Below are 12,748 nucleotides of genomic sequence, written 5' to 3'. Positions count from 1 at the left end.
TAAATTGAACATAGTGATAACAAATTTATTTTAATTATGTTGGTCGTTGAATATAAAAAATCGAATATTTTGATTTTATTTATTTGATTAAAAAACAAATATCACTTTTAACTCTTGAATATAATTTAATATTTGATATATCCTATATATATAATATTATTAATTTAATATTTGATAACTAAGATTTTATCCTTCTGAACTTACAATAATATAATTTATAGTTGACTTATTTGGAATGAATAAGCTTTTAGAGGAATAAATAACTCTTTTTTAAAATTTAATATTTAAACAAATATATAATATAAGTACCTGTATTTAAAATAAAAAAATTACATTAAGATTTAAGAAATAAATAAGTAAAACTAAGGAAGGATATTCGTCATGAGGGATAGAGATTCCTTGTTTAAGGTTACACGAAGATGCCACGTGCACAGTGATCGAGGTTTAAAAAAATTCGCAAACCCAAAGCAAAGTTTCCTGCCGGCAATTGTTGTCTTCTACGTTACCGTGATACGACCAACTCGCTGCTGTTATTTTTCTTCGAAAAGACCACTATGCCCTTCCTCTGATCGCCGGTCGTCCAGTCAAATAGTCTCATGCCATGGCCTCCAGGCGGGCCCTCTTAGCTGCCGTCGTCCTCCTCTACCTGGTTTTTTCTTCAGAGTCTCTCGACTTCAACATACACGGAAAATACAAAATCCATGGCCCCATCAAAACCCTCGTGGTACTGGTCATGGAGAATCGCTCCTTCGATCACGTTCTCGGTTGGCTCAAATCGGCTCGACCCGAAATCGATGGTCTAACGGGGAAAGAATCGAACCGAGTTAACGCCTCTGACCCAGACTCGCCAGAAATTTGGGTCTCCGATGATGCTCTGTTCGTGGACTCCGACCCAGGCCACTCGTTTCAGGCAATTCGTGAACAGGTGTTCGGCACGGGGGATTGGTTCCAGAATCCGGCTCCGATGAGCGGGTTCGCGCAGCAGGCGAAGAACATGAGTGAGGGTTTGTCGAAAACCGTTATGAGCGGGTTCAAGCCGGCGGTTCTGCCGGTTTACACTGCGCTGGCGAACGAGTTCGCGGTGTTCGACCGCTGGTTCGCGGCGGTTCCGGCGTCGACTCAGCCGAACCGGTTCTACGTCCACTCAGCGACGTCGCACGGTGCGACGAGCAATGTACGGAAAGACCTCATCCATGGGTTTCCACAGAGGACGATTTTCGATTCGTTGGACGAAAATGACCTCTCCTTTGGGATTTATTACCAGAACATCCCTGCAACACTGTTCTTCAAGAGCTTGAGGAAGCTGAAGCACGTGACTAGGTTTCATGACTATGCATTAAAGTTCAAATTGCATGCTAAGAGGGGTAAGCTTCCGAATTATGTGGTGATAGAGCAGCGGTACTTCGATGTGAAGGAGTTTCCGGCGAATGATGATCACCCATCACACGATGTGGCCATTGGGCAGAAGTTTGTGAAGGAGGTTTATGAGATTCTGCGTTCTAGCCCTCAGTGGAAGGAGATGGCATTGTTGATCACATATGATGAGCATGGTGGGTTCTATGATCATGTGCCCACCCCTGTATCTGGTGTCCCAAACCCAGATGGGATCATTGGGCCTGATCCTTTTTATTTTCGGTTTGATCGGTTGGGTGTTCGGGTTCCCACCATACTGGTCTCACCATGGATTGAGAAGGGCACTGGTGAGTTTTTTTTTCTTTGGACTGCTTCTTGATTATTGGTTTATTTTCTTTATTGTGGTTTAAAGTTATGCATTAGCCGCATTTCTTGGTGATTTGCCTGGTAATATTATTTCTCATTGAGTATTTGATGGCAATTTTTTTTAGTAGAAAACTGGTAATTTATTCTAGAATTATGGTTTTCTCATAGATGTGAGGTTCTTCGGTAGTTATATTGCAGGCCTTGTGCTTGTTTGATCAGATGGGCAGACAGTTAGGTTTAGAGTAAATTGAATGGCTCCTTTGGATTTCCTAAGTATAGGTTGTGAAATGGAATTTGATATAGTATAAGGTTACATGCATGGCATGTCGGGGTAGGCTTAGTCTGCGGCTGTGGGGAGAGAGATGATTGTAGAATCCTGTGGAGGAATAACAGAAGAGACCAAACCTCTTGCTTAATGTTATGGTAACCATATTTTCCTGGGGGTACTTCTAGTAACTTTCAGTTGGTCCCCTTTGTATGAATATTGTCAAGGATCAACAATTTCGGTGGAGGTTCAGCTGCTTGATAGCAGACTCCGACACTTTAGGGAAATGCCAGAGGACTATGCTTGTGGGGCAAAGCCATGAGAAAAGGTTGTCTGCTTGTCCTCTACATTTGGACAGCACAGACAATCTTGCATGGTGATGTGCCAGCAGTATCTGGTTTCCCCTAGACTTAAATGGAATACTATGGTGGAAGTAGATGGAATTATATGGATGTTCCATGTAACGAAGTAGGGAACCCAGCTATATTAGGTAGAAAATTGTTTAGAGAGTGACTTGCAGCCATTGACACTGGGATTTGGGTTTAATTGCACTGTCCATTAAGGAGGTGGAACCCTATGTCGTGCTTCTGAAGGGTTGAGCATCTGATGGTATGGAAATAGTTTGAAGAAGTGCAACACAGGGTTCAAGTAGTTATCTTAATAAAATCCTAGCCTTACTTGTTTGAATTGAGCACCATTTGCAGTTTGTTCTCACAACTTTATAAAGGGGTTCTAGGTTAATTTGCTTAGATCAGCTTCCTGGTGAAATAATCCATGTCCAGTATGTGCCTTTCCTTCAGTCTTGATGTGGCCTTGGTTGCCAATTGCCATAATGCCTTCCTTACTTGGAATTACCAGTTATTATTGTCAGTGTTCCAAGATGTGAATCCTATAGTGCTTGATATACATTGTAGGCCCAAATCCTATAGTCTTAAGCTTTTGGGAAAATTGGTTATCTAATACAGTATTAGAGCCTCGTGTAAGGAGAAGTCGTATGTCTGAATGTCACTACATGTTTGTTTTCACAATTTATTAAGCCTAAACAAAGCTGCTTTATTTCCTCAATTTATTAAGTTCACATCTAGAGGGTGGGTGTTAGAATGCATGATATACGTTGTGGGGCTAAAATCCTACAAACTCAACTTTTTTGGAAAATTGATTGTCTAATAGAAGTAATAACAAAGTAGCTTTAAGTAAGCTATAATATTTGTGAGACAGTTAAGGAACATTTAATATTGATTTTGCAGTTTAGCTTTGAGCACTTGTGATTAATGGTTTCTTATTGTCTGGTTTAGTTGTGAAGGACTGCAAATGAGTCATCATGCTATCCATATGGGACATACATTGTACTTGTTTCTTAAATTTGGTAACCCTTTAGTTGCATGGTATTGGAGATTAAGAATCAATCATGCATTAACATTACAGGTTGAGATGTACTTATCAAAAAACAAAAAAAAACATTACAGGTTGAGATGTGTCAGCTTCCATAAAATCCAAAAAGGAAGTAACCTCTGTAATTTCTTGCAGAGGAAAAATAATTGTATCTGGCATCCCTCTTATTATCTATCTGGAGAAAGGGTTCCAAAAAGATGTGGCTGTCAATACTCTTCACAAAATTAATCCTGCCTCAACCTTGAGCTCACCACAAAATAAGTCTTACATTCAAGTCCCAGGGAACCAAGCAGTGGAAGGAGAGCATGCATCAAAATCCCTGCCATTGTCTGGCCATAACTTGCAATAACAACAATTATTGAAGGAAGAAAGGGTTGCATAGAAAATTAACTTCAGATTTTAGTCTCATCTCAGACTTATGAAAATAATTCCTTTCCATGGTTGTTTTATCAGTTATTATTGTCAGTGTTCCAAGATGTGAATCACCAGTGTGACGTCTTTATGTTTTTTTGGGCCATCCCATGTATTGGGAAAACTGGGTGAAAACAGTGTTCCTGCTCAAAACTCAACCAGGTTGCTCAACTAGTATAACCCTGCATTCTATTTTACCTGAACCCAAAGTGATTTATTGTCCCTTGTCCAACCTTCTTGACTGACCAAGGCTCGTGCAAGCAAATCAGTTCCAAAATCAGGTTGGATCATGTTCAGGCATGATGCATAGGAGTTTGCCACCCATTTGATTACAAGTTGAGGAACAAAATCTCTGGCTGTTTTCTTTTGATCATTATTTTGGTGCTGCTTCTATTTCATTGGTACTGTTTAAAGTTCCAAACTTGCAGGGGATGCATATTTTGTACATTCTGAAAATTACTTCACCGTGTAACTTCATAACTGTTCTACTTTTACTATGTTTTTGGATTTGAGTCCTCCCACTTGCAGATTGACTCTATTGTTTGGTGCAGTGATTCATGAGCCAACTGGGCCAACCCCACATTCACAGTTTGAACACTCTTCCATCCCTGCAACTGTAAAGAAGCTTTTCAATCTGAAGTCAAATTTCCTGACTAAGAGGGATGCATGGGCTGGAACTTTTGAGAATTATTTCTACTTCCGTGACACTCCTCGTGATGATTGCCCAGGTTCATATCAATTCCCTTAATAAGCACCTAATGAGCTGCATATTGTTCACAGACTATAAAAAGTTTCCATATTAGTTTGCTAGCTAAGGCTTCATGATATGTACCTTAGTGCCCTATTATAGATGATGTTGACACATCTAAGTACTGTTATAGTAGTTATTCTTCACCAATTCCCTTACTTGGTCCTTGCTTCGGATCTTGCAGTTGGCATCTGCAATCATATCCTGAATCCTTTGCGAGAATAATATTTGAGATAAAATCCTAAGGTTACAAAGGAACGAGAGTTTTAGTTTTACCCTATTAATGTCAATGATATAGATAGCGTACAGAGCTGTTGAAAGGATGGTCCATGGTTATTTTTTCACCAGAATTTGTTGGCTATTAATCTCCAAAGTCAAATCATCTCTCAATAGATTTGGAATGGTACACGTCTCCTAGATGTGACACTAAGGACCCAAGATTAAGATGCATGGTTAACATGCTTTGATTTGATATTATTTTGTCACACAGTTCTGTTTTATTTTCTGTTAATCTATATCATCAAATATTCAAGATCAACTCTGTTACCTGGCTGATTGTATAGAAACACTTCCGGAGATAACAACACCACTGAGGCCACGGGGACCAAATGAAGATTTGAGCCTCTCTGAATTCCAAGTCGAACTGATCCAGCTTGCATCCCAGCTAAATGGTGATTATGTCCTGAATACCTACCCATACATTGGCAAAAGCATGACTGTGGGTGAAGCCAACCGGTATGCAGAGGATGCAGTGAGAAGGTTTCTGGAAGCTGGAAAGGCTGCTCTAAGAGCCGGGGCCAACGACTCTGCCATTGTCACAATGAGACCTTCACTCACTAGCAGAACTATGGGGCCAGATTACAAGAAGTACGTAGAAACCCAATGATTCCACTTCAGGAATACCTGTATATACAAGCTCCAGCTCTTCCACTATTATACGTGTATCATTCTTCTAAACTTTATATTCATGTATGTAGTAGGTCCATCTATCAAACAGAACGATAGGTCAGTGACACCCAAAATTAAAAGGGCTTCTAGCCTTTCATGATACTCAAATCACTGAGATGGATGGCTATCTCATTAGGGACTTCTTCCACACATTTGTGTTGGATCAAGTGGGTACACTTCTGATTCAGACTCGGCTGTTCCATTGCATAATTTTTAGCTTTTCTCTTGCTTATGGGGAAGCATTTCTTTATTTATAAAGTCATTGTATTGTCCCACTATCCATGAGAGGCGTGGAAAAATGATCATATAGGTATAGAAAAATGTCCCTCGTTAACCAGGCTTTTCTTAGTCTACGGTTATGAATAAGATTCAGATTCGAAAAGATGATAGGAATCAATGATAATGATATCTTAAGTAATTATCTGTTCTAATTTTTTTTTATTAATGGAAAGAATGGAAGAATGACTAGAGAAATTAATGGCATACCTAACTTTTAAATATGGTACCTAACATTTAAATAGTGCCTTTGTCCAAATGATACTTTTTTTACTAGAATTGGAAGCATTTTGCTTGTAAGTTGTAACCAGTTGTAATATCTTCTTCACTTTTTGCTTTTTCTTCTTTTATTTTTTCTTTTTTTGGGTAATTTTATTATTCTTTTATTTCTTTATTTTTTTTGGGTCTGAAAGAACAGCAAGAAGGTTAGCAGGAACGTGTGGCCCGTGGACGAGCCTCGACCAATCCTTTCAAACCTAAACCTAAGAACGACGCCGTTTTGAGTCTTGCTTTACCGGTCCACATACAGTTCAAAAGAAGTATTAACTACCATTCAAATGTACCTATCCAACCATCTTCTTCCTTACTCCTCTATCCCCTACCTATCCAACCATTCAAATGTATTGACCAGCCATTTTCCTCTCTCTCTCTCAAACAGTGATGGAGGTCTCATGGGAAGCAAGTGTTACAGATTCCATCAATACGGTTTATCTTCTCTTTTCAGCTTACTTGGTCTTTGTGATGCAGCTTGGGTTTGCCATGCTCTGTGCTGGCTCAGTCCGAGCCAAGAACGCCATGAACATCATGCTCACCAATGTGGTCGACGCCGTCGTCGGCAGCATCTCCTACTACTTCTTTGGCTTCGCCTTTGCCTTTGGCTCTGGCTCCGCCTCCAACCCCTTCATTGGCACCGACTATTTCGCTCTCAAAGACATCCCTAATTCCACCTACGACTACAGCTACTTCCTCTACCAGTGGGCTTTCGCCATAGCCGTGGCTGGCATCACCAGCGGCTCCATCGCTGAACGCACCCAGTTCAGCGCCTATCTGATCTTCTCCTTCTTCCTCACTGGCTTTGTCTATCCTGTCGTGGTCCACTGGCTCTGGTCTTCCAACGGGTGGCTCAGCCCCAGCTCGAGCAACCTCCTGTTTGGTTCCGGCGCAATCGACTTCGCCGGAAGCGGCGTTGTCCATTTAGTGGGCGGAATCGCCGGATTATGGGGTGCCTTCATTGAAGGCCCACGGGTCGGGCGGTTTGATGCATTTGGTAAACCCGTACCCATGCGAGGTCACAACGCCACTCTAGTGGTGCTTGGCACATTCTTGCTGTGGTTCGGGTGGTTTGGGTTCAACCCAGGTTCATTCGACAAAATCCTCGTCTCCTACCCAACCACTACCGACCAAGGTAACTGGACCGCCGTGGGCCGCACAGCAGTGACCACAACACTGGCTGGTTCAGCTGCCGGAATTGCTACCTTGTTCGGCCGGCGACTGATAGTGGGTCACTGGGACGCACTGGATGTTTGCAATGGGGTTCTGGGTGGGTTTGTGGCCATCACATCAGGCTGCTCCGTGGTCGAGCCATGGGCTGCAATTGTATGCGGGTTCTTCTCAGCCTGGGTCCTGATTGGTCTCAACATCCTGGCCCTGAAACTCGGCTTTGATGACCCATTAGAGGCGACCCAGTTGCATGGTGGGTGTGGAGCCTGGGGTTTGATCTTCACTGGCTTGTTTGCAAAAGAGGAGTTTGTGGTTCAAGCCTATGATTCAGGGGAGAGTGGGGTGGTGAGACCATATGGGTTGTTCATGGGTGGGGGTTGGGGCTTGATTGGATGCCAGGTGGTTGAGGTTTTGGCGATCATATGCTGGGTCAGTATCACAATGGGCCCACTTTTCTACGCTCTGCATAAGCTTAAAATATTGAGGATATCCACTGAGGAGGAGGTTGCAGGGCTTGACATCTCCAGCCATGGTGGCTACGCCTACGTTGCCCACCCAGACGAGGGTCATCCTCGGTTTTATGCGGACTACATGAGGTTGCAAGATCAGAGAACTTGACTATGATGTGTGGTTTTTCAGGTTTTTATCAAGGCTTGCAAAATTGTCTGCTAAATAGCCAAATTGGCCAAAATTCTTCATCATTTTTTCCAGTGAAGTTGTAAGTTCCTCAAATTGAACATTGTTTTGCCCTTCCATGCAAAACCACATTCATTAACAGTACATTGCTGAAGGCATGTACTTTGTCTGCAAGTTCAACTTTGTTAAAACAAGTATCCCAAGTGATTCTGATTAAGTAAAACTCTCCCTAGTGAATCAAAGACATGAGTCTCTAGCTCTCTTCAAAGATTTACATAAACCTGTTTGAAATAGGAACAAAAAGTGAAACCTGAGGCCAACAGAGAGGCATTGTTGTTTCCAATGTGAATTTGTGTATTGTTCACGTGGGACAAATATACAGCTAGGTTTCCTATATAAAGACTGTTCATAGAGCCCATGAATAAGCTCTCACCCGAGATGAGACTCATAGGGAACATATACAGGATCTGGAATGACGAGAGGCAATCTATCTATGTACATGAACAGCCTTTTTAAGTTCTCTCTCATGATATAGGTTAAATCGACAATATCAGTGTTATCTGTGTATATCCAAAGGTCACCTGAGTTCATCCTTTTGAGGCAATCCCGACAAAAGGGGCATGACTGAGACCGATTACGCCTGCAGCAAACACCAAAGGAACATCATCAGAACATTAGCAGGAAAGGCAAAAACACGGGCTGAACCAACAATAACACGCAACCATAAGCAACATCCTACTCTATTCCAAAAGGATGTTTGCTAATTTGCAATAATGAGGTGATTAAATCAATAATGCATCCACTGACAAATGCCCATCTTTGAGACTGGACGGATAACTTAAATATGCAATGAACTAATCATAGAGGTAATGTCCACCCTTGAAACTAGAGGGATGACCTAGTAGCAACCAAAGAAAAGTTCCATGGTTAGGAGGACCATGCTCCTTCCCATATGCCAATACAAGTTCACAAAGAAATGGAATCCACAAAGATGATAGTCCACAACCCTATTTCAATCAAAGAGTGAAAACCCAATTACCATAAGATGGTCCAAATACTTCTAAGGTAAGTTGGAATAATATGTTGGAGAAAGATATCAATGTTAAAGTATGAACTCTAAATGGTGAAAGGAAAATAAAAAGTGACTAAATTCAACCATTCTAACCAAGTAGATTAAAGGGTATACAAAAGATGTTTGGAGAAATAAAATAGGGAGCTCACCAGTTCCGATAGCACATCAAGCACAATGAATGGCCACAGTTGGGCAATACAACTTTGCTTTTCATCTCCATGCAAATACCACAGTCTTCTTCCCATTCTAGTTCAGCTTCGGAGAGTTTTCTCTTCTCTAATCCGTCATCCCTTCTTTTATACTTCTTAGCACATAACTCTTTCTGTTTCCTATCATCCAAATCTGTGATCCCTCTTTGAAGTTGCAGTAAAGAAGGAAATATCACCGCTGTTTGTAGAAAACCAAACTTGTAAGCACTCAAGTTGTTAATATAGTTGGTAAAGTTCTCTCACCCAAAAAATCACAAGTGCAGAAACAGTACAAATTCTCATAGAAAACTTAAATGATTCTTGAATTCTCTAAATCTCACTCACCATAAAAGTCTCTAATGCTTGCTTTCCTTTCATAAATAGACATGGTGGTCTTGCCATCGGAGTAAGTCTGTAAAAGTCCAACATAATGCAGCAAATCAACAAGGAAGAAGTTATATCAGAATTACTTTACAGGGAAGGCGGTGCAAAATTATTACATAAATAAAAAAATGAAAATGAAAAGAACACAAACAAAATACCAAATAAATAAGAATTCTCAGCAATCCAAGGGCACCAGCAAGGTTACAATCAGTCCACTGAACAAGAAAAAGAAATAAGCGGGCAGCTGGACAGTATGACAGTCTCATTTGAATGCAGGCTCCATCTTTCTCCCTTGGATGACCCAAAGCACTGGAAAAGCAAGACAAGAAGCAAATAAATGAACAAGGAATCATAAAGCAGGATTAACAAATATCTGGAAAAAAATTTCTCCCTAAAACAATAAATAAAACTAGTGGCTGACCTTCATGCAAAAGAAAAAGAATTGAACATGGTATAAGAAGAAAAAAGGCAGGTGGACAGAATCGTGAGCGTGAAAATGTTGTGCTTTAATTGACAGATAAAAATCCACTAGAAGCTCCAATACAGTTCTAAATTGAGAACCCTGATCCAAATTGACCCGAAAAATTACCCAACCCAGTGATGATACAGAAACATGAGCAAGTAAGAATAGCATTATACTCGATAGGACAAAGGGAGGTGGAAACTGAAGGAAAGCATCACATATTATAAGGTTAAAAGACCCCGTTTTTAGTTGGAGATTGGCCACCTCTGCCTGAGAGCCCCATAACAATCTTCGCCGAATGGCACCAAAACAACCATTCCAAGCCTTAAATATGAGAAAGGGGAATGCAAAAACAGAGTGACAAAACAGACTATCAAACAATAGCAATATTGGTAATAACAAAGAGAAAAGGGAAATCTGCAGAATTAGATGCAGTTGATTACGCCACACCAACTTGATCACTATCATCTTCAGTCCATACACCCAAAAGAAAAAAGATAGTATTTCAAAAGCCCAACCCACCGTTCGACATAAAATTCCAAACTTTTCTTCTATGATGTTTCTGTTTCCAAAAACAAACACGAAAAACCGCACTGAATTCAGTGCCGAACAACCAAAAATTCAATAGCTTAAAACCCTTTTCAGCCACCAAGATGAAAAATCAAATCTAAGAGAAAGAGAGTTACAGGGTATTTGCATGCTGAATATCTGCTTCAAGCAATTTCAGAGAGTCAATGAACGACTTCCCCATCTCCCTGTTTTGCCTGGAAAATGAATTCCATACAACAAGGAAAACGAAAAGAAGAAAAAGAAGAAACCGAGAAAATTAAAACCCCAGAGAGTTCCAAATGCAAAGTGAGTGAGGGAGTGGTTTGGGCTGTCCCACTTGAACAAAATCCGTGGCGAGGCGTCTGAACGCAGGGCTCTACGCCGTTGCAAATTCTTATAAGAAGCCAAATTGGAGTGAAACAAAGGTGGAGTCAATGTCCCGGGCTTTAATTACGGATTTATCCTATGATTCCTATCCTTACAGCAAGTGTCGTTTGGGCTTCCTTTTCCAATCCATATTCCAAGGGCGCCCCACGTTTTCTTTATGGCCCACCTAGAGGTTGGATTACCACAACGGCCGACTCCGCGTAAATCCCTCCACAACCTCAAAACACACAAAAGGCTGTGTATTTGTTTTTGAAAACATATTTTTGTTATCCAGAATAAAAATAAATAAAAAAATGTTTGATAACAAAAAAAAATATATAAATTTTTAAAATTTTTTTAAAAACAGACAATATCTTTTTATTTTTTTTATAATTATTATAAAAATAATTATACAAAGCTAGAAAATAATTAAAAATAAAATATTGTATACAAAAATTATTTTTTAAGAAATAAAAACAGATTAAGAAGATTTTATGTTCTTAAATAAACTTTTGTTATTTGTTAAAACTATTTCCAAAAACATTTCCCTCAAACTCTAGAAAGTGCTCTCAACCCACCTTATATTTCACACGCTAATATTTAAAAGGGATTTTTTTTATGAGATTTTATGTTTTAAATAAGAACATAAGTGAAATGCTCGAATTGCCCCCACCTACTATCCCTCACTTTCTTTCCATTCCTCTACCAGACTCCCACTTCCTCCTCCCCTTCTATTCATTCCATCCTCGATAAGGGAAGCAGGTGGTGAATTAGGTTTTTATGGATGTGTGGGGAAGTTGAAGAGAGGCATTTTGTAATTTACACACATCCTCTTTCACTATGAGGGTATTATAGTAATTTCGTGAATTAGTAAAAGAATCAAAGGATGTCAATGGATAAGAAAAGGGCCCTTTAGAACTATTGAGTTTGGGTGGGGTTTTTCCTCTTGTACGGGGTCCAGTGTTTACAAAATGCGGGAACATCTGAAGGGATTTGGGTTCAAAGAAGCTGTTTCCCTTATTACAAGCCACCCTTCTAATTATGGCTTATGAAACCGCTACATACTTTAAAACCACATTTTAAATTTACGGTTATTGAGTTCTAAAAAAGTCACATATTCAAAATACACTTTGAAACTAATATGAAAAATAAAAAATAGGAAGACTTACATTTTATTGATAGAAGGGCCAAAATTCCATTTGATGGGCTGTGGTGGCCTCTCCTGCAGGTGTCATCTGCAGTTCGAGGGTAATAGAGACATTTGGTTAGAAAAGTGGCACATGGGCAAGCTTTGTAGTATAACAGTTTAGGACATCACTTTCCAATAGTTCAGTAAAGCAATCCATGCCAAACATCTGAAATTTGGACTTGGAGACAATGTTGGTGTGGACAAGGACGAAGCTCTTTTAATGTCAAAGGGCTTTCTAATCAACTCAAAATTGTTCCAACATTAAGCACAATGTCAACCATTTTACCCAGGCAGAAAAGTCGTAAGGTTAAAATCAGGGTCACAATAGTATTGGAAATTGCTGAATTATTCATTGCCATCTTTAACCTATATAGGTCACTTCATATGATCGGACACTATGGCACGACCATCTGAATAGTCTTAAATATATACAGATATAGATGAGAGACCTTTGCTGGCAATCTTGTATGAATCTGCACTAATACAAAGTGAATAAGAAATAAAAATAACCCGCACTAATCACACAACCATCTGACATTTTTTTAGTACAGGTAGATGGGGATCTTGTAGTAAGTCACCTTGTTGTATAATCTGCAGTAACACATTTAGAATATTTAAACTCATCCATGGCTCTTTGTCTGCAAGTAGGATGAAAAGAAAGGAGATTTACCCCTGCCAAGATGACCAACAATAACAAATAAA

The 12,748-nt window shown here is 40.0% G+C and overlaps 3 protein-coding genes across 4 annotated transcripts; 2 read left to right on the top strand and 1 right to left on the bottom strand.

Moving 5' to 3' along the window:
* Nucleotides 1-459: 459 nt before the first annotated feature.
* Nucleotides 460-5,761, top strand: LOC117916076 (non-specific phospholipase C1). The gene is made up of 3 exons (XM_034831897.1): nucleotides 460-1,700; nucleotides 4,339-4,515; nucleotides 5,099-5,761. Exons 1-3 carry the CDS (start codon nucleotides 602-604, stop codon nucleotides 5,419-5,421), a joined length of 1,599 nt encoding a protein of 532 aa, XP_034687788.1. The 5' UTR covers nucleotides 460-601; the 3' UTR covers nucleotides 5,422-5,761.
* A 495-nt stretch (nucleotides 5,762-6,256) lies between these two features.
* Nucleotides 6,257-8,009, top strand: LOC117916077 (ammonium transporter 1 member 3). The gene has a single exon (XM_034831898.1). The coding sequence runs from the start codon at nucleotides 6,420-6,422 to the stop codon at nucleotides 7,815-7,817; it is 1,398 nt and encodes a 465-aa protein (XP_034687789.1). The 5' UTR covers nucleotides 6,257-6,419; the 3' UTR covers nucleotides 7,818-8,009.
* Nucleotides 8,010-8,146: 137 nt separating this feature from the next.
* LOC117916080 (E3 ubiquitin-protein ligase AIRP2) lies at nucleotides 8,147-12,709 on the bottom strand. Of its 2 annotated transcripts, XM_034831902.1 has the most exons (6): nucleotides 12,625-12,709; nucleotides 12,027-12,092; nucleotides 9,638-9,788; nucleotides 9,441-9,507; nucleotides 9,057-9,294; nucleotides 8,147-8,475 (listed from the first exon to the last, which is right to left on the bottom strand). In XM_034831902.1, exons 3-6 carry the CDS (start codon nucleotides 9,743-9,745, stop codon nucleotides 8,265-8,267), a joined length of 624 nt encoding a protein of 207 aa, XP_034687793.1. In that variant the 5' UTR covers nucleotides 9,746-9,788; nucleotides 12,027-12,092; nucleotides 12,625-12,709; the 3' UTR covers nucleotides 8,147-8,264. The 2 variants fall into 2 exon arrangements, with proteins under 2 accessions (XP_034687793.1, XP_034687792.1); XM_034831901.1 differs by lacking the exons at nucleotides 12,027-12,092; nucleotides 12,625-12,709 and adding an exon at nucleotides 10,629-11,130.
* Between the last annotated feature and the right edge of the window lie 39 nt (nucleotides 12,710-12,748).

This window comes from Vitis riparia, chromosome 6 (genome assembly GCF_004353265.1).
Source record: "Vitis riparia cultivar Riparia Gloire de Montpellier isolate 1030 chromosome 6, EGFV_Vit.rip_1.0, whole genome shotgun sequence".
Lineage (NCBI taxonomy): Eukaryota > Viridiplantae > Streptophyta > Magnoliopsida > Vitales > Vitaceae > Vitis > Vitis riparia.
Note: the sequence above shows the minus strand (reverse complement) of the source record. Positions and strands in the feature narration are given on the sequence as shown.

Coding starts and splice junctions, on each gene's coding strand:
- LOC117916080 (XM_034831901.1), bottom strand. CDS start 10,693: ATGGGGAAGTCGTTCATTGACTCTCTGAAATTGCTTGAAGCAGATATT. Junction 9,295..9,440: donor AAGCATTAGAGACTTTTATG/GTGAGTGAGATT, acceptor TTCTACAAACAG/CGGTGATATTTCCTTCTTTA. Junction 8,476..9,056: donor TTGATGTGCTATCGGAACTG/GTGAGCTCCCTA, acceptor TGTTTGCTGCAG/GCGTAATCGGTCTCAGTCAT.
- LOC117916077 (XM_034831898.1), top strand. CDS start 6,420: ATGGAGGTCTCATGGGAAGCAAGTGTTACAGATTCCATCAATACGGTT.
- LOC117916076 (XM_034831897.1), top strand. CDS start 602: ATGGCCTCCAGGCGGGCCCTCTTAGCTGCCGTCGTCCTCCTCTACCTG. Junction 1,701..4,338: donor ATGGATTGAGAAGGGCACTG/GTGAGTTTTTTT, acceptor TGTTTGGTGCAG/TGATTCATGAGCCAACTGGG. Junction 4,516..5,098: donor TCCTCGTGATGATTGCCCAG/GTTCATATCAAT, acceptor CTGATTGTATAG/AAACACTTCCGGAGATAACA.